The sequence below is a fragment of the Streptopelia decaocto genome, assembly GCF_964273445.1.
Source record: "Streptopelia decaocto genome assembly, chromosome: 5".
Classification (NCBI taxonomy): Eukaryota; Metazoa; Chordata; class Aves; order Columbiformes; family Columbidae; genus Streptopelia; species Streptopelia decaocto.
In genome coordinates this window covers 47,146,906-47,174,639 of record NC_138659.1, presented here as the reverse complement: position 1 = coordinate 47,174,639, position 27,734 = coordinate 47,146,906, and the positions used below count along the sequence as shown (strand labels likewise).

Sequence of the window (27,734 nt, the reverse complement as noted above, 5' to 3'; positions counted from 1 at the left end):
AGGTTAGCAATGTAAGCACTTAATGTGCCTTTCTTTTGCAGTTAACATGATAATTTTAATTTGTTTGTACTTGAACACTGTGTTAGATTAGATTTATTATCTTGACAACAGATGTTGTCAATATATTTAAACAGTCATTTATCGACATGGCAGCAGTAACATAACTTTTGTTTTTGTTCATCAAAATTTTCAGTGCAGGATCAAATGCATAGATGTGGAGTTAAATTATCATAACATAAAACCTCTAAAATCCTTTTGTTTTCAAATAATCTTCCAATGGGTGAAATTCCAAGCTGTTATCCGTTGCAAGAACACCCTGTAGTGTTGAAAGTGTGAACTCTATCTCTTTATCCAGAGTACTATTTTAGAAGAGGATCTCTTATAATTCATGGAGACAATTAATGCCTTCAGGAATCTATTAAGATGTTCAGGTGTCAAATTTAGGATTGTGTATTAAATGTGTATTTTCCTATTTCGTGTAGGTGGGAAACTGGGTGATGACCAGATATACAGAGTTTAGCGTGCTTAGTTTGCATTGGTTATATATGAAGTAACAATACATTCAGGAGAAGGTGTTGCTCAGGGTGATATATTCACCAAGACTAACCAGGTTTTCTTAATATTCATATGGCATCTAAGTATTTTTCTTTATCAGTACACTGACACAAAAATCAGTATGTGTGAAATGACTTTCCAATGTCCTCTTGAAAAGTCTTAGCTGTTCATACAAACTAGTTTAATTTCCCTGTGTAGCTGTTAGAACACGTTTCTTTCCGTTCTTTGTGTAGGACAGCACAGGGCAAATTAGGTTATTTTTTTCTTTAAAAATAATAATTGATTTAATGTGTCTTTTTATTGCCAGTTCTAAAAATATGTTACTCTTATGCTTTTGTGTTGTGTTTTTTTGGAAGTCATGGCCTGCTTATGAAAGGAAGTAATATGGTGTTTTTGAGACTATGGAATACTGTGTCCTGCTCTTCTAAAACATGAATTTTTAGCTCTGAGGGAATGGTTACAAAGCCATTCATTATATTTCCTTGCTTACTGTATCTAACTGATTAAAATGAAAGTTAAGGAGGACTTTATCATGACTTCCAACTTTTTTCATCTGAAAAACGTAACTACATAATAGCTTAATATTCTTTAGATTTGAAAATAAGAATAATGAATCACTGGAATAGATTTCTAAGGTAAGCATTTCTAGGGTCATCATCCTTTAAAGCCCTTAAATGGAAATATAATAGGTTGTTACTGAGCTACATTCCTTTGTTGATCCTGATAGTGCTTGCTTACAGAGTGTTATGGGTAAAATTGCATGTTTATAATAATTCATTTTTTTAAAAAAGTGTAAATATAGACAGAAATTCATTTGGAAATAAGACATTAAATTCCCTTGCTTCTCCTCCACAGCTTACACAGCAAAATTAATAACAATACTGAAGCGAATCCCAAGATGACTTCTATTAAAAAAGAGAACTTTTGTGAGCATGATGTGAAAAAGCTAGAGAATGTTTGCCAGCAAAATTGTTCAAAAATATCTGTGGAAGTTAGTGCAAAGCATGTAAGTTTACCTCAGACAGGCAGCATGTATAACTGGGAGGCTGGGGACAAAGATCCAGTCTCAGGCACAGAGCCTTTGGAGGTGATGCAGTCTGGAGACCTCTTTAAAAATGCCAACATTGATCAGATGCACAAGACTGGCAAGCAGGCTCAGAGAGACTGTGAAGAAAGCAGTGACAATTGGACTGAGAGGAAATTATCATCGGGCAGGTCTTTGAAAATGGGAAATACAAAACTTTCTTCAAAAGACACCGAGACAGATGGACAAGTGGCTTCAAGCAATTTACAGAAGCCGAAGAGTTACAATTCTATCTGTTTAGCGGGTGAACAAGAAGAAGGAGATGTAGTTCCAGAAAGTCCACTGTCAGATACTGGTTGTGATGCTTGTGTATCTGATCTTGGAGGTCCTGGGAAACTGAGCAAATGTCAGAGCAGTTCAGGGGATTCACCTGCTTTTGAGAAAGAAAGTGAACCAGAGTCACCAATGGATGTAGATAATTCTAAAAACAGCTGTCATGGGTCAGAGGCTGATGAAGAAACTAGTCCTTTTTTTGATGAGCGAGAGGAGGTTAGTGTGTCAAAATCCATGAACAAATGTTTCAGAATTCAATATGGGAATGCTGAACTGGAGTCAAGAAAATCACGTTTTTCTGCCAAGGGCTGTGAAAGCTTTGAGGAAACAGATAATTCTGTTAAAGAGGATGGTCTGCATACAAAGTCATCTGGGATCTCTCCTGCTCTGTCATCAGAATGCAAAGGTGCAAAACAGGGTGTGAAGAGAGACTCCAAAATCACCGCTCACTTCATGAGGATACCTAAAATAGAGGAGAAAAGGTAGCATTCTGTCTGCCTCTTCATCTGTTTTTCATGCTTGAAAATTTTCACTTTGGTGATAGCACTTTGGAGGCTGGATTGTATAACGAGTTTTACAAAGTGTGTGTTAAGACACAGACAACTTTGATATAAGCTTGAAGTAACTTATTTTTAATGAGACTGCTTGTGGGGTTTTTTAAAGGATATGTTTGTTTAGTGCAATTTTTAAATCATTTGAGTTCTGTTGAAATTGGGAATTAAAGACACTGTAGGAAGTAGATTTTCATTAGATAATAAGTTATTTAAGAGCATGGGATTTTTAATGCCTGAAAATGTGTGGTGGTACAGGAGTGCTTTATGGAGTGTAGCTCTAGCATTAATTATTTCATTCAGAATACATGAGGAAACTTACTTTTTTTGTGGTGTGTGTGGTGTTTTTCTTTTTCTTTTCCAGTTTAATCTGTCAAAATACCGAGCCTATTTTGTTAAAGCATCAGTGCTACTAATGCTTTGATTGAAATAGGCATGAAGAATGTAACTTTTGAAAGCATTTGTAGAGATGTGAGTGTGGGGGATTGTTATTGGCTTTATTAATAACCTGGGAGAGAGAAGGGCTGGTTATTGCACACTACAGCAATGGGAATAGAGGCCCAGAGCATGACCCAGGACTCTGTATGTCAGCTGTTGTGTAAGGACAAAAGGATAATCTCTGCTCTGAAGAGCTTAGATTTCAGTGGGAGCCGAGGAAGTGAATAAACAGCAAAGGAGTAAGCAGAAACAGGAGGCCTATGTGTGCTGGTGTAATAAGTAATTATCTCTGTAGACTCAAGTGTTACAGCAGGGCAAGAAAGTAGTTTTGCGCATCTTTCCTGGGAGGTCTGTTCTGGATGCAAGGAGCAGCACAAACCCTTCAGCCTTTCAAGGAAGAGAAGGGTGACAGAGGGTAGCTGATGAGTGGCAGGAGCTTGCATTTGGGAAAGTTTAAGAGATGAGTAGGCTGAGAGTAGATTTGGAAAACAAAAGAAGGTAGTTCTTAGGAAGAATAGATGGATGAAGAATTTGCTAAAAATAGTCAGTGCTAGAGCATGGTGTGTTACAATAAATCTGTGTTTGAGAAGGGAAACATGCAAAAGTTTTGCTGTGTGGCTGGATGGGAATCGTAGTAGTTCTTTACAGAATTATTAGTAAGGTAGAGTATGAGGCTGTAAAATTTTTTAAGATAATTATTATTTATTTTTTGGGGCCTAAACAAGATGTGAAGACTGTAAACCTCAGTGCCAGGCAAAATAATAGTATTGTCTGTAGTGCTTAAGAGGGGAATTAGAAAATGTTAAACCTTTCCTCCTGGTTTTTGTCAGACCAGGTTTACAGCAGATAACAGGGTGGCTCAGATCTTAACTTGCAAGGAAAGAAGCAGAAGCAGTGGCATATCAAGCAGGTTTTGGTCGTCAGTACTGGCGTGCCAGTGCTGTCCTTTGGCGCTCCGCTGAGTACAGTGTGCCTGGGCCCAGCGCCTGCCTGCGTGGCTGCCGTGTGTGTGATCAGCCAGGCTGGAGGCACTGGCTGCACCTGGAAGGTACTGGCACGTGCACAGACGCAGCGAATGGGTTGGACAGCATTGTTATCCAAGGGTGGAATAAGTTCACCAAGGGGAATTCAGAGGTCTAAGCAGTACCTCAAATTGCAGGCTTTTAACTTGTTTTGCATTTTACTTTGAGAACTTTCTCTTGCATGAGAAACATCTGGTATGTTACATCAAGCATACAGCAGGTTCAGTTTTTTCTTTCCCAAAATATCTCAGATCCATGCAAATACCTTTGATCATTAAAGAGGATTAGTTTATCTGCTCTTGCATATATTTGAATTTTGCAGGTCTTTTTTGGGTTACTTTTAAATTTCTATTTCCATGGAAAGGATTGTATGCCTAGCATGAAAAATACAACCCTAGTGAGAAAGGATGATTAAGAAGTTGGTGGGATTTTTTTGTTTTGTTTTGTTGGTGGTGGTATTTTGGTTGGTTTTTTTTTTGTGTGTGTTGGGTTTTTTTGTTGTGTTGTGTGTGTGTGTGTTGTTTTTGTTTTGTTTTTAGTTTGGAGAAAGAGTATGTGCATGTGAGCATGCATATGTGTTTGCTTTCTAGCAGTTGAGAGGGGGCTGTAGAGGGTATCCTGACAAATGCAGACCAATGAGTGTGTCTGCTGTTCCTGGATAAACAGATCCTGTTGGGAAAGAGCATGTCTGCGGAGGAAAACCCAGCCTTGCTAATCCACTGCAGTTCTGTGAAGGTGTTTATCAGCCTGCAGAGTGTTTTGGTAGACATCATGTGTGCTGGGGAGGAGGAGGGGTTTGGTGGAGGTTTTCCCCAAATTAAGCTTTGGCCTGGGGCCACAGCAAAGACTAGCAAATAAACTGACTCTGTTATAAATGTAACCTTGGAGTGGAAGTTCATGTATTTGCTTACCAGGTTTTTCAGTGAAAGCAAAATGTTTAAATGTATTTTATTTTAACAGCAGGAAAGAAAAGTGTGAATTCAAAACCCAGAGGCCAGGAAGGAAGATTCCTAAATATGTGCCACCTTCTCTTCCAACTAATAAGAAATGGTTTGGGACACCAATTGAAGAGATGAGGAGAATGCCAACATGTGGGGCCCGTCTTCCTCATCTGCGACCCTCAGCCAATCACACAGTGACCGTCAGAGTATGATAATTCAGTGTATTACCTGAAATGAAATGTGTTACTGAATTATTCAATAGTATGAAATACCAAATGTTAGTTTTATACTATTAGGCTGTGGAAATCTTTTTTCGCCGTTCCTTGTGAGCAGACTGGGGCAACTGGTTTTCCTGAAAATTTACTTCTCTGATACACAGAATTAGGATATTAAGACACAGACAAAATATAATAATGGTTTTTACTGCCTCTGGCTTGTTAGAAACAAGTTGGTTGGTTGGGGTTTTTTTCTTTGTTTGTTTTGCATAGATATGTGTGAACTGACTTATCCAAGTTGTAAACTGAGGGAATTTAAATGCATCTGCAAGTGAAATTTGTACTTCAATATTTTCATGTTATTTTATTAATATTTTGGTTTGGGTTCAAGATACACAGCAGGGTCAAAATATTAAAGATATAAAGACAATGAAGAGGAGTTTCTCGTAATTTTACCACTGCATTTTAGATCAAATCTGATATATCTGCCTTCAATCTTTTGGAGTACTCTTCAGTCAAACTGTTGTTGAAATAAAACATGTGACCAGAAACCTGTAGGGTCACATGTAAATCCCAAACAAAAGAAAACCCAATCAAGTTTAAATACAAGTTCTGAGAGAATCAGTGCTGCCAGAAAAGCATTAAGCCATAAAATATTAAGTTTTTAAGAACATTGTTATTTGTTTTTACATTTCTGATATTCTGTGGAGTAAACTTGAAATATTGCTTTATCTATAATGATTTCTCATCTTCACTGTTAGGTTAAAAGATGTTATTTCTGCACATGACTATGGCTACATCTGAAACTGTATTTTGAAAATATCTGGACGAAACTATGTAGATACCTAAATTCATAAATGGGGAAGTCTTTAGTTGATAATTGGAGATTAAATAATTGCATGTATTACTTTTATTTCAGTGTATTTCAAGAGGTCAAATGCTAAGGTGGTGTTCTTTTCACCAAGTATAACCTGAGAGTAAAAGTAACAGGTGGATTTTTTTTCTTAGTATCCATCATGTGGTCAGTTTGTAGCTGTGTTCTTTTCAAGAAGAGAGGCTGTAAATTAGAGCTTTTCTTAACTATCTTTTTGTTTACTTTTTATTTCTTCCATTTAAACCTTGAAAGTAGTCTGAGCTTTTTTTCTCTCTCCTTCTGTGTTGCAGGTAGATCTTCTGAGAGAAGGAGAGGTGCCTAAACCTTTTCCAAGTCAATACAAAGATTTGTGGGACAACAAACATGTTAAAATGCCCTGCTCAGAACAAAATTTGTACCCTGTAGAGGATGAGGTAAGATAAAGTATTTACAGTCGTGTAATCAAATAAGTTTGTTTACAGGTAGATGAGTTTTCAGTTTACTGTATTTACTCAGTTGGCAAACTGTATGTATGGAATTGGAAAATCAAACAGGTGAACATGCTTGCTCTGAAAAGCTGGATTCTGGGTCATGACGCTTCAGGCAGAGGAGAAGATTATTTTTTGTTTCCTAGTAATTATTTTACCTAGCCCTTGATTTGATGGTGTATGTATTTCTATACTTATGTATTTCTATGTTATATATTTTTTCTTTTGAAGCAATTTGGGATGCCAACAGATGTAAATGAATGCATAGCCACATTCTGATTATAAAATCCTGTCAGATATTGCTGACAGATTGACTTGCAACTGACTGCTGTTTTGCTGAAACAATGGCGGAGAGGTTAGAATAGACCTTGCATGGTTTGTTGAGCTGGTATTTCTTGTCGCTGCTCAAGACTTACTTAAACATACTTACTGAAATACTTTAGACTGTGGTGAATAGAATGAGGAAGCATGGTCCTGTAGCGAAAACTGTATAAAGATTATTGATACGTAAATCTGGAACTGAGAATTTTTAGTAGCCTTTAGGAAATACTCTGTCTTTTCATTTATCAGTTTTATAGATAATATGTAAAATGGATTCCGTTGATGTTTCAAAGACAAAGTGTTGATAAGATCTTTGTTGCCAGTTAAGCAAGTTGACTTGTCTCTGCCCTTGTGGTAGTCTCACAAGAAATATCATTATTGCTTGCAATGGGTAGTAATACTTTTTTGTTGAGGAAAAATATTACAGGATGTCTTAGGTTTGGGTTGATGCAAGAGTCAGCGACAGAAATGTGCTTTTATGATCTGTGCCCTTAATGTTCTTAATATCACATTTTTATGAAGTTAGTTCAGTTTATATTTTGAATTGCAGATTTTATGAATTGTGGTCATGCTTTATCTGTGAAATCCACTTTCTTCATGAGGAGTGTACTGGACATTGTTGTTCTTGAGGTAGCATGATGAAGAGTGTTGCATATGTGAAAAAGAGCTCTTTATGAATTTTGTAGCTGCTTCCATTAAGAAGGAACTCTTAAGGGAGCAAAATGCATTGGACTAGAAATTGCAGAAGTACTTTACAGTTTCTCAAAAAATGTAGTTTATTTTTGAAAAACTTCACAAATAAAGCAAACTTTATTTTAAAAAAGACAATTATTAGTAAACGTGTCTTTCTGTTTTGAATAACTTAATCTGACTTCATTTGGGATTTTTGTTTTGAAGAATGGAGATAGAACTGCTGGAAGTCGATGGGAACTAATCCAAACTGCCTTACTTAACAAATTTACTTGCTCACATGATTTGAAGGTAAGCTTGTCAGTTTGAAATCAAATCTATATACATGTAAGTAGATTCAGGCTCTCCATGTACTGTTAATGATTCTGGCTGGGTCCTATTTGTTTAAATTAAAAAAAAAAATTGTTCTGTTCAAGGGATCCTGTAATGGATTAGGGGTCCTAGTTAATGGGTCTTAAGTGTTACTGTTGAATTTATTAGGCATTATTAAAATGAGTTGTCTTTTATTAGTCTGCACAAAACTGTGTTAATCCAGCTCTGTGTACTAGTTTGTGGTAGATGGAGCATCTAAGGTGATGGATGGGTGAGAGACTTTGAAACAGTAACTGTTTGCACCAGTGTACTCTACTAAAATTGCAACAATTCAAACTGCTGAAAAAATACCTGTACATTTTGGAGACTAATGCCCTGTTGATAACTCTTGTAGTTCTCTGGCTTTAAATGAATTGTGATTTGGAGCAACTTAGAATTGCTATTATGTTTCTATGAAGAATAATATAATTTAGGTTATACCTGAAAGGCAGGGAAATGAGAGGATGCGAAAGCTACAGCTAAACCTTAAACAAATAAATAGTGCTCTCCCAGCAACTAATGAAAATTCTCTTGATAATAGTATTATATTTGGTATTTTTTCTCGAGTATTTTTAAAGGTACTGGTTCTTGTAACAGACTTATTTAATTTTATTGTCGTTCTCATTCTTTAAATTCCTAAACTGATAAAACTACTATATTGCTGAGGGACACTTTTTTGGTATTTTTAAAGAGAGCAAGCAGTGGGTGGGGAATGTTTGTTGTGTGTTGTTGGTAGATCCAAACATACCTTGTTTTATTTTGTGCGAGGAGGAAAAACCTGTGGACTAAAGCTTATTCAATGCTAAACTTAAACCAGAAGATTCAGTTTCATGGAGTTGCACCATGTTAATAGTTTTATGGATTTTGGTAGACTCTGTGACAGGTTTTAGCCACTAGATGGTACTGTTCCTTCAAAAAGGAAATTTCAGAAAATCGTTTTTCTTTTGTTAATAACTATCGCTAAGTTTTATTTTGTTGTGCTCTTTCCATAGGAGGCTATACTGAGATACAATGTTGCTTATTCCAAGAAATGGGATTTCACAGCTCTTACGGACTTCTGTGAGAAGGTAAACCAAGTTGATTTAAAATAGGAAGAACAGTAAAATATAGGTGACAGCTTTGACTGTATGTCTCAATGCTTTTGGCTTTATTTCCATTTTCAAGAGTAAAGGTTTTATAGTCATAATCTATGTGGACAGTTATTTAGCTGGTAACTTCAGCTGAAATGGCAATTATACTTTAATAAGCTGTATGCATTTTAAATCTTAAGCAGGTAGTTTGCATGCTGCAGTAATAACTAAGGTTACTGAAGGTAAGATGAGAAATTACTTTTCTGTGTTATGAAAGTCAGATGTATTAGTAAATTGTGTTAGTATTTCCAGTGTGATGATTTTAAGAAGTGTTGGTCTTTTTTCCTTTTTCAAACAACTTTAATGTTATCTTAGAGTGGTGTTTGTATAGACTGTGCTTTGCTGATCTAGTAGTACCATTTTGTGGTATGCTGAGATGATTAATTTAAACTGCAGATACTTTGAAAGACTGGTGTGTTTTTTATGACTTTGTTACCTTCCTGGAAGAGGATGGAAAAGAAAAATGAATAGCAGGTGACCAATGCAGGTTGGACTATTATTAACATATATCTTGACTGATGATCGGAAACTATGCTAATTAAAGCGGTATGGGAGATTAAATTAGATGCAATAGAAATCGTTGTATTTTTCTTCCACTAGCTCAGAAGTGTTTTTAAAACACGTGTGCTTATTTTCTTGGGAGGGGCTTGCTAAGCTATATTAAGGTTCAGTGGGAAACTACATTTAATTTGAAGTTATTTTTGTTAGTTACGTATGTTTAAAATAGATGTCTGCTTGATCAGACCAACTGTTCTATTGCCTATTTCCATTGCTTATAGGGACTTTTTTACATACGGAGTTTTGTTTTGCATGTGGCACAGTATTGTTGTTATTTGACAGAAGGTACCTGTAAAAATACAGGTGGTATCATATTTGCCAGCCATGAGAGCTACTGTGTTCGCCCATCTTGCCAATGTAGTGCTCCCTCCTCTCAGGAGGTGCGATCTCTGTTTCTGTGGGGTCTCTCTGTTTTTGGGGCTGTCATGGCCGCATAGTAGAGCCTATGAACATCTGGCCTCTTTGTGCACGTTGAATCTTGTACTAACTGAAATTAACTTGGCCTCTTCAACTGTTCACTCTTCTGTTATTAAAGAATACACATTTTAGTTAATAGAAAGCAAACTGTTTACTTAAAAATCTGACGCAGAAACGTACCAGATCTGCATCATATTGCTACAAATGCAATTGAGCTTGTCCTGATGTGTTCATCTTGTGCATCTGGGAGTTCAGAAACTGTGGGTGATAGGCTCATCAGCCAGGGAGAGTAAGTAATACCAGCTCTCTCCAGAGAAAAGAGGAACAATAGGGAAATAAACTATGAATTGGGCATCAATCTTTCACTGAGGGTGAAAAGGCAGTTTCTATCACCTGGAAATGATGATCTATTGTGAGGTTCCCAGATAAAGGTAGGGGAACTGTTTCAAAACACATTGTAGACTGAGGTGAAGAGAGTACATCAGTAAATTAAATAAGGAACAGAGAAGCACTCTAGGCCGGTGGCTCCTTGTAGACCATAGGAGAAAAATTTTACCTTGTCTTTGTTTATTGAACATACCGAGTTTAGTAAGCAGAATATGTGCAGAGGGATACATCTTTAGAGCGATATTTGAATTTTTTTCTGTTATTAAGGGATGTGTGAGTTTTTCAAGTTTTGTAAATTAACAAGACATCTGCTTTCGAAGACTGTTTGCACTCTGCTTAAGTGAGCAGCTGTTGAGTGAAAAGTTGGGATCCTCTGTGGAAATGACCTAAATATACTAGCTGTAGTGAAGCATAGCTTTTGAACTTACTGTATTGAGGAGTTAATGATTAAGGGCTTACCATTGGCTTTTGTATCCTCTTGTTTATCTTACGATTTTGAGGGTACAGGGGAACTGTTTCAGGTGACGTTTGCTCAGTAGAAGTTGAGAGCATTGGTTGAAAGGAAAGCTGGCTTGAGTCATCAGCCCAAAAGGAGAGGCAGCAGCTCAACAGAAGGAAAAATAGTCACAAACATATATTAAAAGAAAAAGATTAGAAGAGAATCTATGATCCTCAAATATCCATTTACGTTCATAGACACTGGTGACTTCCAATACATTCTTAACCAGGAATTCTGTGGTCTGATTTAGAAGGGAGCTGGGTTCACCAGTGTCTGTTTTAATTGTTCAAGGCCACTGTCTTCAGATATTACTTCAATAGGTCTATGCTTGGTAAATCATAAAGTACAATTTGTTATTTTATCTTGTGATTCTGGACACAGCTCACCTTATCTATTAATCTGTGTAAATGCTTTCATATCAGTCTTGCACGGTTTTTCCTATTTCAGGTAGTTTCCTTCCAAGTAACACGGTCAAAATATGCATTATTTTAAAATCCTGCTTGTAAGACTCAGATCAGTTTGCTTCTAATAACAATAATTACCAGCTTCTTGGACTTAAGTTTATTTTCCTTTAAGACTAAAATACTTTCAGATTTCTTAACTAATGGGAAATAAATATCATGTGTGCAAGCCAGCATTTTCTTCCAAAACAATGTACCCTGACATGTACAGGCTAACCAGTTTTACAGTTGTGCAAAGTGTTGTCAGAAGAGGGAGCCCTTGCACTATTTGGAAAAGATTATTTTGGATGCCAGTTAATGTGTGGATGTTAAATTTCCGTTTGTATAGTGAAGTAAATTTGAAAGCTTGGATTTTTTTTATTTTTTAAAAGCTCATAGCACCCATCAGTAATGTACGTAAAGCTCTTGGTAGCTTATTTGCTTCAGACATATGACGATTTTGTTTCCCCTGTAGAATTTCCATGTTGTATTGATTTGTTTTGCCATCTGTTTGTTAATATTGGCAAACAGGCTTAGGATTTATTCAAGTTATTACTTAGTGGATGAAAATTATTAGTGCTAACATTTTTCTTCTTACTTAAAAAAAATTCTGTTACTTGAAAGTCATTCTTGCATATGTTTTCCCAGAACTTATCTAGAAGCCAGACAAGAAAGAGCAAACAACAAGCAGGAGAGGAAAACACTGTGGACAGAGCTGTCTCAGGATCCACAGTGTGTTGTAGATGAACTTTATTTATGTGAATGATGATAGGTTGGAAATTTCTTACATGCTTTTGATCAACAGTGCTACGTACTGTAGTAGTTTTTATTTTCCTTTCTTTTAGATTTGTCCTTCTGCTTCCAGGCAAGACTAAATTATTTTCCTTTTTCTCAAATGTATGAAATAAAAAGTCTAGTGAGGTCATTCAAGGCTTATGTCTTAGACTAATGTCCAACAAGAGTGATTTAATTTAAAGAGAAAAGTAGGGCTTTATCATTTAAGACAGTCACACGATCTGCTGCTTTAGATTGGGCCTGCTTGTTCTGGACATGTTTTCTTTTTATTGTATTGCTTTGAATTCTCAGAGCTTAAGCATAATTCTTGTTGGTGTTGTTTCATGGAGTATTCCTCTTATTGCTTGTGTCTGTCCTGCTCTTTCAGGAACAGAGATGTGTTTAAATCTGAAAAAGACATGACATGACATTGTATAATCAGTGCATAACTTTAAAGGTGATCCTTCTTTTAGATTCAGTTTTAGCTGCATAGTATACAAGAACTGAAGCCAGCAGGAAGCTGAAGCTTATCTGCTGTGAAGCTTCAGGAACCTTCCTGATGTAGAACCTCTGTCATTAAAATCTGAGCTCTTCTGAGATGAAACAGGTGATGAGCAGCCTCACAACTTGTTTTTGTCCTTTACAGTAGAGCTATATCAAACTGAGTTATTTGGTCCCATCTAAAACTTAAGAGGTTTATCAGCAGTACTTCAGTTAATAACATATCTACTGAAAAGTATGTAAGACAAAGTGACAAAAAGCAACTCTGCAGGCAATGAAGCAACAATGGGCACTTCTATTGCTCATGTGGAAAGACAAGTACTCATGTATGCAAGACTGTTAGCATTTAGGATTCCCCAAATATTTGTGTTTAAAAAGATACTTTGTGAAATAATGTCTGTATACTATTCAGTGCTGACAAGGATTTAATCCAGTATTTAGGTACGTTATTAAAAGACAAACTGTAACCTGTAGTGATTACTCATGTATTGGAAAATGCAAGTAGTTTAGACATAAGTTTGATCTCCTAAGAAGCATAGACTGAAGACTGGAGTTTAGGTAAATTTGTGTGGCATGGACAGTGATTGTCTCTGAGCTGCTGTGAGACATCTGAAAAGTGGATCACAATACATCTTGCGCATGTTCACATTGTATCCAGAACTTCTTTGATGTTTGTCTGGACTCTCTGAGCTTGATTGTGTCAGTGGTAGGTTTGTGCCTGTGAAGTGGAGAACATACAGTGAGAGGAGTTAGGAATAGTAGGAAGGTACGTAACAGTTTCCATACGAGGAACATCTAAATAACCGGGGTCTGTTTCATCTTTTCGTCTTATTTACAATGGGAGTGAGGAGTGATGTCCAAAATGAATGTAAGAGAGGGTGAAGAGGAAATTGTTAGATTTGGCATTTAGTGTAGGAAAAAGCGCACGTGTGTGTGCAGTGCCTATTTATGGATGTCTTGTGGTCTTTGTCTTTTGGGAAAGCTATTTTAAGCCAATCAATCTATTTAATGACCAGGACCTCCTTATTTGTTGTTGATTCTCAGCATTCAGGAAATCCTTTTCTGTTATGAAAGAAGCTGTATAACTTCTTCATTTGGATTGCTTCTATTAGGTTGAAAGAAGCATGATAATGCTCTTTAAAAAGGTCAGTCTCCTGTCTATACTTAATTGCAGAGAGAAACCTTCAGCATGAAGGAAAAGGAAGAACGTACCAGACTACTTTGTCTGTGCTCCTTTTTCTCCTTTTCCAGTCAAGCATGAATTCACTGGTTTTAGCATCAAAACTGGCTGTTAAGCAGGTTTCTTTATGGCACAAATCTCAGCTTATCCTAAAATCTGATAAAAAGTTGTGTAGCAAGAAGACAAGGTCAATTGTCAAGCTGAAGGAATAGATTGTTATTTTTCTTCACCCTTTAGTTATGCTCTTACATGATATAGAGTATGGACTATTAAAAATGTTTGTCTTACAATTACAGCTGTAATTAGTTTTGAAACAGGATTAGATAAGGAGTCCCATTTCTCCCTTCTTGCAATTAAAAATTGCATGACTATTATACTTCTGGATGCTAGATCCTTTTAGAAGACTGGATAAATCAAAATGTGAGGCTTCTTTATTGTATGCTTTTACATGCAAATGTCTACCTGTAAATTTCTTAGTGTGTTTTTTTGCCAAACTATATTTTCTCATTTGAATGTATGTTGCTGTGCAGCATACTAGCACATTTGGCATTAACTTTGTGCTTTCAGAAAATGTCAGATGCAAGTAATAGAGCGGAAAAATCGTATCTGCGAATACTGGCAGTATGTCTGCTTCCTCTCCAAGAAGAATCGTTTGCGTTTTGAGATCACTGAGCTGATTTGAATGAAATTAAGAAGTGTCTTGTCAATGATGTACGCTATTCCAGTTGCAAAATTTCAAACAGCCACAGAACCATACAGCCTTTAAGTGTGTGTGTAGTCCTAACCTTAATAACCTTAAAGTTAATAACCTTAAAAAATTTTGGAAATTACCTGTACAATTTTGGGAATTATACTTCTATTTTTTCTGGTTTTCATCTAGGGAAAAAAAAAAAAAAAAGATGCAAGTGTAATGTAGTCTAGTTGGATTATGGTTGAGCTCTGGATTTTCACTCATTTGAAGAAGACCATACTGTTTAAGAACACCCACTACTGTTAAGTATGTGTGTATATTGGGAGATTTTTATGTTCTAATAGGGCTTTACCCCACTCTTGTTTCCCAGCAGGTCTTGTGAATCATGTCAGTCTTTCCTGTATTTTCTGTTGTTTGAATGACCTGCTATAAGAAATGATTGTTGTAATCAGTGATAGTGGAATAGAAGGAATTTTAACGTATCAAGTTGTTCCGGTGACTAGGTTTTTGATAAATCACTTTTATAATTGTCTGGACAGTACTAACAGAAGTGAGCTTTGTACAGAGATGTCAGCACTACAAATGCAGGCTTTTAAGCAAGAGACAAAATGTCCCAAGGCAGAAAATAGCCTATCCACTGCTCCTTGCTGGATTTCATTTTAGTCCAGATGTTTTCAAACAATTTTCATTACATCAGATTACCTTTTTAAAATCTAAACTGAAAAGGTCTTTTGAATGTGCCATGAAGGGTTTTCTTTTCACAGTAGCAGAAAGGAATTTGCCCCCTTATTGAACAAAATGTGTTTTTCTGGGATGGGAGCAGCATGCATCTTATGCACATTCTAAACATTAGAAGCTAAGCATTGTAGAGGAGAAACAGCATTGAGTACTGAATTACAGACTTATTGTTGGTTTTCTGTACTTTCTCAGCAAAACAGCTGAGTATCTTTTAAGTGGTATTTTGTAAGCACCATCGCAATGACTGTTGCATCAGACTGTTGACTCTGAATTACCAGGGAAGGGTTATCTACATATACCAGGTGTAGCTTTTTAGTTATATTGTGTCTTAAGTGTTTGTGGAAACTTAATGCTTGGGGACAACATAAAGAGATATCCTGAGGATCTCTTCCGTAGTTTTTCACTGTATTAAGAACGTTACTGTTTAAAAAAGAAACAAATCTAGTAAATGTAAGTGTTCTGGTTTTAAAAGCTATCTTCTGAGAGTTGCTTGCTGTTATAAATGAAGACGAGTTTTTGAGCTTATCAGTTAATTTTATTAAGCAAGCGAATTTAAAGCAAGCGGTAATTAGGCAAAACAGCGCTGGGTGACCGGGGGAACTCGGTTCCGCCAACGGCACACCAACTCAACTTTTCATGTGTGCTTATATTTGTTATGCACCCATTCACGCGCTGGGACACTTTGACGAATTAGTTCCTGGTTGGCTAGTCGACAATGTCCACGCGCTACCGGGCGCTCTGTTATCTGGTGCACCATCTGGGCGCTCTGTTATCGGTGCACCATCCGGGCGCTCTGTTATCAGTTGCACTATCCGGGCGCTCTGTTATCCGGTTTCCTCCAGATGTTGGCTTAATTACTATTACAAAGTTCTACAAAACATAATCAATCTTGCACAAGCGTAGTTACTGCTTACAACAATATGCATAATATAACACAACATACATAATACAACTGAGTTCCACTTGATTTGATCAACAATAACAATTTTGATCATTTACTTATTACAATCCCCCCTTTCCTTTTTACTCATTTATTTGTTGATCAAATCGAGTTACCGCTTCTCGGGCTAGTAAGGTAATTTCAGCTTCTTTATCAGTACCTTGTTTCTGTAGCAGCATAAGGTGTACCTGCTCTACACGGCTTTTAACTAGTCCAATAAGTCGATTTAGGATACAGGGTCCAAAGGTTAGGGTAAGTAATAATATTATCAAGGGTCCAGCTATTGTGGATAGCAATGTAGTTAGCCACGGGGACTGAGTAAACCAAGACTCGTACCACCCTTTTGCAGCTTCTCTTTCCCTTTTTCTCTGTTCCAATCTCTCCCTTAATTTTGCCATCGAGTCTCGGACTACTCCTGTGTGATCTGCATAAAAACAACACTCTTCCTTCAAGGCTGCACATAGTCCCCCTTGCTGTAAGAAAAGGAGATCCATTCCTCTCCTGTTTTGTAACACCACTTCGGATAGTGAGGTTAGAGATCTCTCTAAGGCGGTTATGGAGTTTTCAATTCTCTCTAGGTCCTCATCTATCGCAATCTTCAAGGAATTGAATCCTTGATTTTGTTGAACAAGTGAAGCTATCCCTGTTCCTGCTCCGGCTGCCCCTAACCCTAGCAACGTGGCTATAGTAATTGCCGTAATGGGTTCTCGCTTGGTACGATGGAACCCTGTATCCCAAATATCATACATCACATCTTCTGGATGATATACTATCTTTGGAATAATGATAACTGACATGCAATACTCTCGGAAACTGTTAAACACCTTTGAAGACACACATGGAGTAAGTCCCGTCCTGGAACATATCCATTTTGTTCCATTCGGGGGAATAACATATCCTGTGGTTTCTTTAAGGCTCGGTATGATATTCCCACAAAGTGACCTCTTGGAATTTGGTACTTTACCTATACAAGTCCCTGTCCCAGTTACATGTTGCATAGTTATCCCTCTTTTCTGCTTTTCCCAAAGACACTGGATAGGCGCAGACTCCTTGCTTATGGTATACAGACGATTATCCCCTATAGCTTCATAAAAGGGTGGATTAACGTTATAACACAACCAGCAACCAGTGGTTAGGTTGGGTTGAGTATAGTTTAGGGTTTGATAAGTAGCCCGGATAATTTCCCATAAAGGATTTAAAGATTCCGGGGCTTCAGTATTTAGAGATTTCAATGTTTCAGTGACAGTTTCTTCTCTTACTATTACATTCTCTTTTTCTACTGTCTTTATTTCCCTACCTAGAGGGGGAGGGGATTTTACTACTGGATTGGGGCCTATTGCTCGAGGGGTCGGTTTAACTTCCTCCTTCTTTATGAAGAACATACCTCCTCTGTCCTTACCTGCCTGATAATACCGCATTCCCCAGGTTTTCCCAACAAGCCATCCACCATGTTCAGGATTTGTTACGTTAAGGTATATATGTTTACAGTTGTTTTTGGCATCAGGGTCGGGGTCCCTACGGTAACCCAGCTGCATAGTGCTCGTAACTGAAGGAGGAGTGCATCCTACAGGTCCCCATCCAACCTTTAAGAATTTATCAGTATTTGCCGGAGGAATTGGCCAGTCTGAGGCAATTGTTTCACACCCCCAGTAAGCGCAGTAATAGTGTCCTGGGATATTACAATACGAGGGCCCTGTGCTGGGGCACATATAGAACCCCGTTTTGTCAAGGCATGGCTCAACCCGAACTAATTGGCATAAGATTGGAGTAAAAGAGGGTGACCCTGATGTGGTCTGTTGTTGTATTATCATTTGGTCCTCCCATCGATAGAGGGTCCATTTAAAAGGTTGGTGGGAACTCCCCTGGTCTATTGCTATTATTGCCGGTAAGATAAAGAGGATTAGGGAGAGCGACCCAGCCCCTGGTCGGCTGGAAATCAGCCAGTAGAGGTTCATTTTGTTGAAGGTTGTTTTACTTAACGGAGTTGCTTTATTTCAGAAGTTTTCAGAGGCACTTACCAATCCCCACAAGGATACCCCTCTGCCTTGCCCTAGGCCTATTCTGTCGCTTCAGAATAGCCGGGTAAGTTATCTTCTCGGCAGCAGTTGTAGTCTTCAGGGAATTGCCTCCTGAATTCTCTCCTTATTCTGTCGCAACTCACCTTTCCATATTCAATCCAATAGGGCTATTTTGAATACCAGGGTTTGGCCACTGTCCCGAATCCTCACAGGGTCTGGACTTACGGGTTATAATACGAAAAGTATTGAATATTTTTATTACACTCTAAGTTCTTAACTATAAGCTCCTCTCCTAACTGTGCAACAGTTTTGTACCATTCTCTTCTATAATGTTCGTATCTAGGCCAATCCTCCCGTCCAGTAATTCTCAATATTTCCACAGTCCTTATGGTTTCTCTCAAACACTCATCATACCATCGTTCAACCTGAGAAAAGCTTTTCCCACTGCTGTACCCCGCACCCTCTACACACACGACATACTCAAGGATCACATTGTTTGCATACAGGACACGCGATATGTGACTTCCGTAATTCCTTACAGTTGTCCATACGAAGCTTAGTGTCTATGGTTATACGTCACGTGTCTGTTTCCTCCTGAAGGTCAACCTTAACTCGTCCGGGTTCCCGGCGACTTCCCAGTCTGTATGCAGGATAGGACCTTTTACTCGGCTAGCGTGTGTCCATCCTCTTTCTGCGGTGCGGACTGCGGTATCTGTGGTGAGTAAAACAAGGAAAGGTCCCTCCCAGCGAGGGGTTAACGATGATTCTTTCCAGGTTTTTACGAGCACTTGATCTCCTGGTTTAATTCTATGTATTGCTATATCTAAAGGTGGTCTTTGAACCACCAGGCCTCGCTTTAACAGTTCTTGCCTCCTTTTCATGAGTTCTATAAGATATTCTTGTAACATCTTTTCTTCCACTTTAGGGTGTTCGATTGGTTTCTCCAAATCATAGGGCATTCCATATAACATTTCAAAGGAGGAAAGTCCTGTATCGGCCCTCGGTTGTGTCCTTATGTTCAAGAGGGCTAAGGGGAGGCACCTCACCCAGTTCATTTTGGTTTCTATCATTAATTTGGTCAGGTGCTTTTTAATTTCTCCGTTCATCCTTTCAACTTTTCCTGAACTCTGGGGGTGCCAAGGAGTGTGATACTCCCATCTGGTTCCCAGAGCTTCTAACGTTTCTCTAATTATTTTGGAAGTAAAATGGGGCCCTCTGTCCGAATCGATAGCTAACATGATCCCATATCTAGGTATGATATGCTCTAATAATATTTTTACTACTGTCCTTGCAGTGGCCCGAGCTACCGGAAAGGCTTCAACGAAGTGAGTTAGGTGGTCTACCATAACTAGAAGGTATTTATATCTGCCTACCTTTGGTAGCTCCGTAAAGTCTACCTGAATCCTTTCGAATGGCTTTTTGGCTATTTGCCTCCCCCCAGGGACTCTTTCTCTAAGACGCTGTTTATTTATTCTTTGACATGTTAAGCATTCTCCAACGATTCTTTTTGCTAAATCGTATACCCCCAGGGTCATGTATTTATTAGCGAATTGATCTACCAGAGCTTGTACTCCCCAATGGGTTTGCCTATGAAACTCTCTCAAAACTCGCCAAGCTACTCCTTTCGGGAGCATTTCCCTCTCATCAGGTAGCCACCACTTTCCTTCTCGTTCAACTACTCCCATTTGTTCCAATTTTCCTTTTTCCTGATTTGTAAATCTCATAGCATACTTAGTTTGTACAGGATCTTGTTCCACTGCTTTTATTACCAGTAACGCAGCTTTCTTAGCTTCCTCATCTGCTAAATTATTCCCTCTTATTTGCGTGGAGGTTCCCTTCCGATGGCCCTTTACATAAACTACCGCGATTTGTTTGGGCCCTCTTAATGCCTCCAAAGTTTGCTTTATTAAGGTCTCATGTATTAATCCCTTACCTTGAGAATTCATTAGGCCCCTCTCTTCCCAAATTTTTCCGAATGTGTGAACTACCCCAAATGCATATTTAGAATCCGTAAATATTGTTCCTCTCTTATCTTTTAACAATTGTAATGCCCTCAATACTGCGAACAGTTCACAAGCCTGCGCCGACCATCCTGAGCTAAGGGGACCCGACTCCTTAGTTGTCCAGCTGTTTCCTTCTATTATGGCATATCCTGATTTCCTTTTTCCGTCCACTACCCGCGATGATCCATCTACAAACAGTTTTTCTCCACATAGCAACTCCTCTTCCTCTAAATCCTCCCTTATCTTGGTTTGATATTCTATTACCCTGATACAGTCATGGGAAAGGGGTTCGCTCGGTTCTCCATATAGAAATTGAGCTGGGTTCTGCAAATTAGTAGTTTCAAGCTCTAACTTGGGAGAGTGCAACAGGATTCCTTCATATTTCAGTAACCTAGCATCCGTAATCCATTTATCAGCTTTCTGCTGTAATACCCCTCGTATATTATGAGGGGTGTACACTTTTAATTCTCCTCCCATAGTTATTTTCCCAGCTTCTTCGACTAGGAGGGCAGTAGCAACTATGGCCTGTAAACAGGTAGGCCAACCACGACTGACTGGATCTAATAACTTGGAATAATACCCCACGGGTTTCCTTTTACCAGCCCATTCTTGCGTTAGGACCCCGAAGGCCGTTCCACCCTCCGTGTTAACAAATAGATAGAAAGGCCTCCGGGTATCCACCAGACTCAGTACTGGGGCATTTACTAACTCAGTTTTTAAGTTTTCTAATTGCTTGTCATCCTCTGTACTCCATTTCATCAGACCTTCCCCCACTAGCTTCTGATATAAGAACTTAACCTTGTTGCTGTAATTTTCAATCCACTGTCTACAGTAGCCGAAAAGACCTAAAAGTTGTCGCACTTGCCTTTTATTCTTGGGAGGCTGGAGGGACAAAATAGCGTTTACTCGCTCTGGATCTAGTCTCTTAGTCCCTTTACTCAGCCAGTGCCCTAGATATTTTACTTCTTCCTCAGTAAATTGCAGTTTAGATTTTGATACCTTTAAACCCTTTAGGCTCAAGAAATTTAATAACTTAATGCTGGTGCTTCGCACACTATCTTGGCTTTTGCCAGCTATTAATAGGTCATCTACATATTGTACCAAAACTACCCCAGGTTCCAGTTCAAAATCTTCCAGGACTTGTTCTAGGGCCTGCCCAAAGAGGTTTGGCGATTCAGTAAATCCCTGTGGAAGAACCGTCCATCTAAGTTGTTGCTTCCGATGGGTATCAGGGTTCTCCCACTCAAAGGCAAAATAGTCACGACATTCTTCTCTCAAAGGACAGGCCCAGAAGGCATCCTTTAGGTCTATTACACTATACCAGGTCAATTCTGGGGACACTTGGCTTAATAGGTTATAAGGGTTGGCCACTACCGGAAATCTAGTTACCGTTCTTTTATTTACTTCACGGAGGTCTTGTACTAGACGATAGGACCCATCTGATTTCTTTACGGGCAATATGGGGGTATTATGGGGCGACATGCATGGTTCTAGCAACCCCTGCTGTAATAATCGATCAATTACCGGTTGCAGCCCGTGTCTCCCATCCTGTGATATAGGGTATTGTTTAACACGTATTGGTACTTCCGGATCCGTTATTGTCACTGTAATCGGTGGAATATCTAATTTTCCAACCGACTCGGGAGTGTACCATACTTCAGGATTGATCTTAGCTTCATCTTCGGCTGTTAAAGCGTACAGTTTTACCTTCAATTCTTGATCTTTTACCTCCAAATTAATTCCCAATTCAACGATTAAATCCCTTCCTAATAGGTTATATTCGGCTTCAGGTACTAATAAAAAGGACCCTACCCCTGTCCGGGATGGGGATTCTATTTCTACTCCTCTCATTACGGGTACAAAAAAGGGTTCTCCTTTTGCCCCTATTACTTGTATTTTCTCCGAGGAGGGGGTGCATCCCCGGGGCACAGTTTGGACAGTAGATCTTTCTGCCCCTGAATCCACCAGGAATTCTATTTCCTGACGCTGGGGACCTAACTTCAATTTTATCAAGGGCTCTGTTGTTTTAGAAGTCCCCAGCAGATAGAGCCCCTGACACCCCTACTCCACATGATACATCCTTTCATCCTGTATACGTTTCCTACAATTCATACGCATATGTCCCTTCCTCTGGCAGTAAAAACATTCTATTTCTCTCAAATCCTTCGGTCCGACTTGGCTCCCCTGAGGCGGCCCGTTCCCACCTAGGCGTGGTGGCCCCCCCTTCTGTGGAGCCGTCCTCTGTCCCTCTCGAACTGCCGCTACCAGAATTTTAGCTTGTCTCCTCTGGGTCTCTTCCTCCCTTCTCACATAAACCTTCTGCGCTTCCCTTAGCAACTCGTCCAACCCTTTCTCTTGCCAGTCTTCCAACTTTTCTAACTTCTTTCTAATATCCGGCCATGACTTCGCCACGAACTGAGTTTTTAGAAGAGCTTGCCCGACCGGTGTCGCAGGGTCTATCCCGGAGTAAAGCTGCAAGCTCTTTCTTAATCTTTCTAACCATTCTGTGGGAGTCTCATCTTTCTTTTGTTGTTCATTAAAAGCTTTATTTATGTTCTGCCCCCGAGGGACCGATTCTTTAATCCCTTGTACGATTATAGTGCGGAGATCTCCCATATGGCCCCTGTGTTCCGGGTTTTGATTGTCCCAATTAGGGCGCTGCTGGGGCCACTTAATGTCAGCACCCGGCCCTTGCTGGTGTTGCTGGTCCCAGACTCTCATTCCCGCCCTCCTGATCATTTCCCGCTCTTCTGCAGTGAACAATATCCCTAAAATTGCTTGTAACTCATCCCAAGTATATAAATTGGGCCCCAAAAACTGATCTACCCTTTCCGACACTCCTAGGGGGTCCTCTAGTAAACTCCCCATTTCCTTCTTAAATTCTCTCACATCCCCCGAATTCAGAGGCACTGACACAAACCCTACCCCGGGTTGTGGACCTCCCATCGCTATTTCTCGCAACGGATATAACCCCGTCTCTGAGGGTGCCTGTTGTCCTATTTCTGACGTAATCCGCTGCCTAGCTTGACTCCTTGTGAGTCTTCGGGTATCTCCCGTTGACCCTGAAGAGTCGGTCTCCTCTTCCTCAGGGGCCGAAGGCATTGGGGGAGAGGGGGGTCTTGGATTTGCTGCTGACGGGGGATTATAAGGAGGGGGAGCGGGTGGAGGTTCCTCAGGAACCCTCTTTTTGCGGCCAAATTTCTTTTCACTTAAAGCGAAAATACCAGCGCGAGTGGCAGAAGGTAACCAACAACGCGCATATTCGCTCTCCTCAGGATTAAAGGGCTCCTTATCATTTACATAAAGATTTAGGGCCTGACAAATCCAATCTTCAAATGAACCAAAAATTGGCCAAAATAAATGATCTGGTCTAATCTGCTGGTTACCCCAGACATACATACAATAATATACCATTTTCTCTTTACTCTTATTTCTCGTGCAAGATGCACCTTCCCAATTTTTGAGCATAAAGCCCATTGGGGAATCCCGGGGAATATCTGGAAACCTCTCCTTGGGTCCCTTCCCCATGAGATCAGAGGGCTTGCTCTTCCTCTGTCCCATCTTCCGGAGTGCCTTCTTTCACACACACACACGCACCCCTCGTTCGTGGCTCACGCCCTCGCGGGCAATGAGAACCGCACTACTAGAAGGTCCCGCTCTGCCTTACGGCAGAGTCCACACTCGCTTCGCTTCCTCCCCAAGGGGGGGGCGTCTCGTTCAAGCACACTCCAGGAAACCCACCCCAACCGAACGGAATCACTTTCTATACTTACCCTCCCTCGGGTCTTCGTCCGGCTCTTTGTGCACAAAATTTACGGGGTTTTTATTCTTTTGCCTAATTACCTGAATTTAGGGTTCGGAGGTTAAGGTTTCAGGGCGATCCTTCGTCCACTCCAGGGCCGTCTAAAAACGGGACGGACGGGGCGCCTCCCCGAAGTTTAGAAGGCCCTCCTAGAAGTCCTTAATCCGAGTCACGGCACCAAAATTTGTTATAAATGAAGACGAGTTTTTGAGCTTATCAGTTAATTTTATTAAGCAAGCGAATTTAAAGCAAGCGGTAATTAGGCAAAACAGCGCTGGGTGACCGGGGGAACTTGGTTCCGCCAACGGCACACCAACTCAACTTTTCATGTGTGCTTATATTTGTTATGCACCCATTCACGCGCTGGGACACTTTGACGAATTAGTTCCTGGTTGGCTAGTCGACAATGTCCACGCGCTACCGGGCGCTCTGTTATCTGGTGCACCATCTGGGCGCTCTGTTATCGGTGCACCATCCGGGCGCTCTGTTATCAGTTGCACTATCCGGGCGCTCTGTTATCCGGTTTCCTCCAGATGTTGGCTTAATTACTATTACAAAGTTCTACAAAACATAATCAATCTTGCACAAGCGTAGTTACTGCTTACAACAATATGCATAATATAACACAACATACATAATACAACTGAGTTCCACTTGATTTGATCAACAATAACAATTTTGATCATTTACTTATTACACTTGCTTTTTTTGTTTGTGAGAAAGGGGCAGATGAGCAGATTTCTTTGGTTCCATTGAATTATGTGTGAATCATCATTTGTCTGTGCAGACCTAGCTATCCCAAATGACTAAGAGAAGCTCCTTTTGGTTGTGATGGCATTCCCTAGCTGCTTTGTACCTTTAGAATTTTCTTGTTTTTCTAGTGTCTGGAGCAGTTAAAATGAGAAAAAACTTGACGGTCAAAGCTTTCAAGAGAAGCACTCTGAAAAAGTGAACATGGAAATAGGGAAGCGACAAAGAGGCACTGCCATTGGTAGGATGACTATGAAGGCATAAATGAAATGTATTGTAACTATATTCCCAATTTTTCTTCCTGATTTTTCATCTGAAAATCTGCATTTGTTTATATTGCTTTCTTGCGAAGTTTGTTATTAGTTGCCATGCATTCTTTAAAGAGCAGGTTTGCAAAGGCAGCAGAGTGTGTACCCTGGAGACGGTCAGGGGTTACTATTTGGCCAATATAATCTTAATTACTGCATATTTTTCTCAATATATTGGTTATTTTGAGTTTACAATACTGAAAACCAAGGAAAAATAGTCATATCAATTTGTTGAAATCTACAGTGCTGTTGCACTGATTAATTGCTGTCTTTAGTTGATCCTTCCTTTTCCCCTTCTGGCTGCACCTGACTTTTTTGGTAATGTTAGAGAAAATACAGCTTTCATAAGGGAAATAGCTATGTTGTCTCGTGTCTCTTTTCAAGAGTACCTCAAAATAATTTAGAAAGCAGTATTTGACTTTTCTTCCCAGGACTCTGCGGCTGCTTTGGAAATGGTTGTGATGCTTCTACTCACGATAGAGTCACTTTGCCAGAGCGTATCGGTAGAGTTTGTTCGTGGCCTGTGAAAAATTGGGACTGAGATTTAACCCATTGGTAATGAAAATGATTGAGGTTAGATTTCCAGTACCTTGGAAGCATAAACTGGGCTTCTAAAACCAGTAAGAGGAGATGGAAAAAAATAAATATACATTTTTCTCTCAGATTTTATTTAGGATGTTGAAAAGCTTTGAGAACAAAGCTGCTGTTAGGGATGATACACCTGAGAGATCACTCCAAAGCTGGATTGGCAGAACACATGAAGGAGCCTTCAGGGGAAAAAAATTAAACAAAAATGAATTAACCTCTGCCTTGTGAGCTGTCTTCTTTTTTCCTTTTGAAGTGTCAGTTTGTGGTTTTGATAAATGTCAGAAGCATTCTTCTTCTCAAATAAGATTCTTCACATAATCCAATGTTATGTTTTTATCCCCTCTTTCCTCCAAAGATTACTTTGTCCTTCCTCTGGTTTCTAATCAGCCAAGTACTCAAGAAATGGGGTGGATTTGATAGCTAAGTGTATTTACTAGTGAATTAGTTTTGCATGGGAACTAAAGGAAGCAGATGAGGGTTTAATTTTTCCTGCAGTTTTGGAAGTTCATTAATTTAATAAAATGGAAACTACAAGCCTCCCCCCTGCCCTGTGCTTTGTGTCTGGGTTTCAATCTTGTTTATATGTATAACATTTTACATTATGATGAAGAGTCTGTTTTCCATAGGCATACGCATTAGTGGGCTGCAGCCTAGCATCTCCGTTTAGCTGTTCAATAGACAGATAGTTGTGGCACAGTGTATTTGAGCAGAATTCATCTGGTCCCTCTCCAGAAGAGAAGTCTTTGTAGAGTTTGGCTTAATGAAGCTTGCTTTAGTTTATTAGGGGTGTATAAAATTACTATATCTGTTTTCAAAGTCACACGATAAGAACTTGTTTAGACTTTAGTGTAGTTTGTGTGTCTGTTTGTGGTTTGGTTTGTGGTATGTTGTTTTTTTTTTTTCTTTGTTTTGGTTTTATTTGTGTGTGTTGTTTTTTTGTTTGTTTTGTTTTGGTTTTTTTAGGGTTGTTGTTTTCAGTTGTTCCAAATAACAGATTGAGAGAGTCTTTTAGGATTCTATAATGTTTAAAAACACTTAGGGCAAGGATGAGGGGGAAGAAAGTGGAGTACAGATTGGCAGTCTAAGGTTAGTTTACTTTCAGGTAGAAGATTTAAATGGCATAGACAGTGATTTAGTTGTTTTATTGGCATGTGGATCTTGATGTCCTGTAAAAATACACAGAGATTTATTTTTTTTTTTTCTTTACTATTTTCAATTTGTCTCAAATGAAAAAAAAATCCTGAAACTAGGAGGATGAGCTTACTGTCAATGGAGTACGTAGAAGTTAACACCGTTTGCCTGGTTAGTTAGGAGGCTATTACCAACTCTAACCATATGATATCTTACATTAAAGTAATTAGGAAAGCTGCTACTGGATGGACAGTTTGGTATAATAACTGATGCTGCAAAGCACTTGCAAACACAAACTGAAACAAAGTAATTCTAAGAAAGTGCCCGAGGTATTCTGGCAGGTGGGGAGGAAAAAGTCAGAAGGTCAGAATCCAGTAGCATTAGGAAACAGAAGATACGAAGCCTGAAGGAAGCTCTCTGGTTTTCCCCTTCATCCTTCAGAATGTGGTTCAGTTGGCCTTTGTCCTGCCACAGAAGTTAATATGGGGAAATAAAACCAAACAAATTGAAATCATTAAGCCATTGCTGTCTTAGCATGCTGGTTGCCTGTTGGTGTGATGACTCCACTCTCCCATGTGATAGATAGTACTGTCCGAATTTGTGTTCTGTATGTGCAGTTTGTTTGGTTTGATGAGCTGTCAGACTTAGATTTAAACTCTCTACCATCACTATCACCCTGTGCTACCTCAGATCCTTCTTATTAGGACTGTCAGGCATACTCCTTCATTACGTTTGGAGGACTGGTTTATAGTGACAAGAGGCCATTACTTATGGCAGCATTTAGTCAGGCCTCTTTGCTGCAGTATAAATGTTCATTTTGCAAAATTGCGATGCAAGTTTGGGCAAGAGCTCTTACCTCTGTCATGGCTCGCTGAACCATTTGCATTTATGAATTGGAGCCCTAAGTCCTGTTGATTTAATCAGTCACTGCAGTGCAAATACTGCTGAAATCACAGTGATTTTTTTTTTTTTTTTTTTTTTTTTTTGGCAAAAGGTAAGTCATGCTTTGCCACTCTGGTTCCATATACTTTTCCCTTGGGGTAGAACCCCTGCTTTTATTTCACTCCTAAATATTTTTTTGCATTATTGGAAAACTA

At 39.2% G+C, this 27,734-nt stretch overlaps 3 protein-coding genes across 4 annotated transcripts in view; 2 read left to right on the top strand and 1 right to left on the bottom strand.

The window, feature by feature from the left end:
* NCOA4 (nuclear receptor coactivator 4) overlaps nucleotides 1-27,734 on the top strand; it is a 397,571-nt gene that overhangs the window by 39,255 nt on the left and 330,582 nt on the right. The gene's annotated exons all lie outside the window — the stretch shown is intronic.
* The window catches only part of PARG (poly(ADP-ribose) glycohydrolase), a 77,200-nt gene that overhangs the window by 4,682 nt on the left and 44,784 nt on the right, over nucleotides 1-27,734 (top strand). The window contains exons 3-7 of one of the 2 annotated variants that reach the window (XM_082054605.1): nucleotides 1,411-2,394; nucleotides 4,887-5,070; nucleotides 6,244-6,366; nucleotides 7,639-7,722; nucleotides 8,775-8,849. In XM_082054605.1, coding sequence (XP_081910731.1) covers nucleotides 1,411-2,394; nucleotides 4,887-5,070; nucleotides 6,244-6,366; nucleotides 7,639-7,722; nucleotides 8,775-8,849 — 1,450 coding nt within the window. Of the gene's footprint in view, nucleotides 1-1,410; nucleotides 2,395-4,883; nucleotides 5,071-6,243; nucleotides 6,367-7,638; nucleotides 7,723-8,774; nucleotides 8,850-27,734 lie in introns of both variants that reach the window. The other variant, XM_082054604.1, reaches the window with a different exon arrangement.
* On the bottom strand, nucleotides 18,704-21,909 carry LOC309439938 (uncharacterized protein; the record flags this gene model as incomplete). The annotated part of the gene is made up of 2 exons (XM_082053130.1): nucleotides 18,704-18,767; nucleotides 19,429-21,909. 2 exons carry the CDS (start codon nucleotides 21,907-21,909, stop codon nucleotides 18,717-18,719), a joined length of 2,532 nt encoding a protein of 843 aa, XP_081909256.1. The 3' UTR covers nucleotides 18,704-18,716.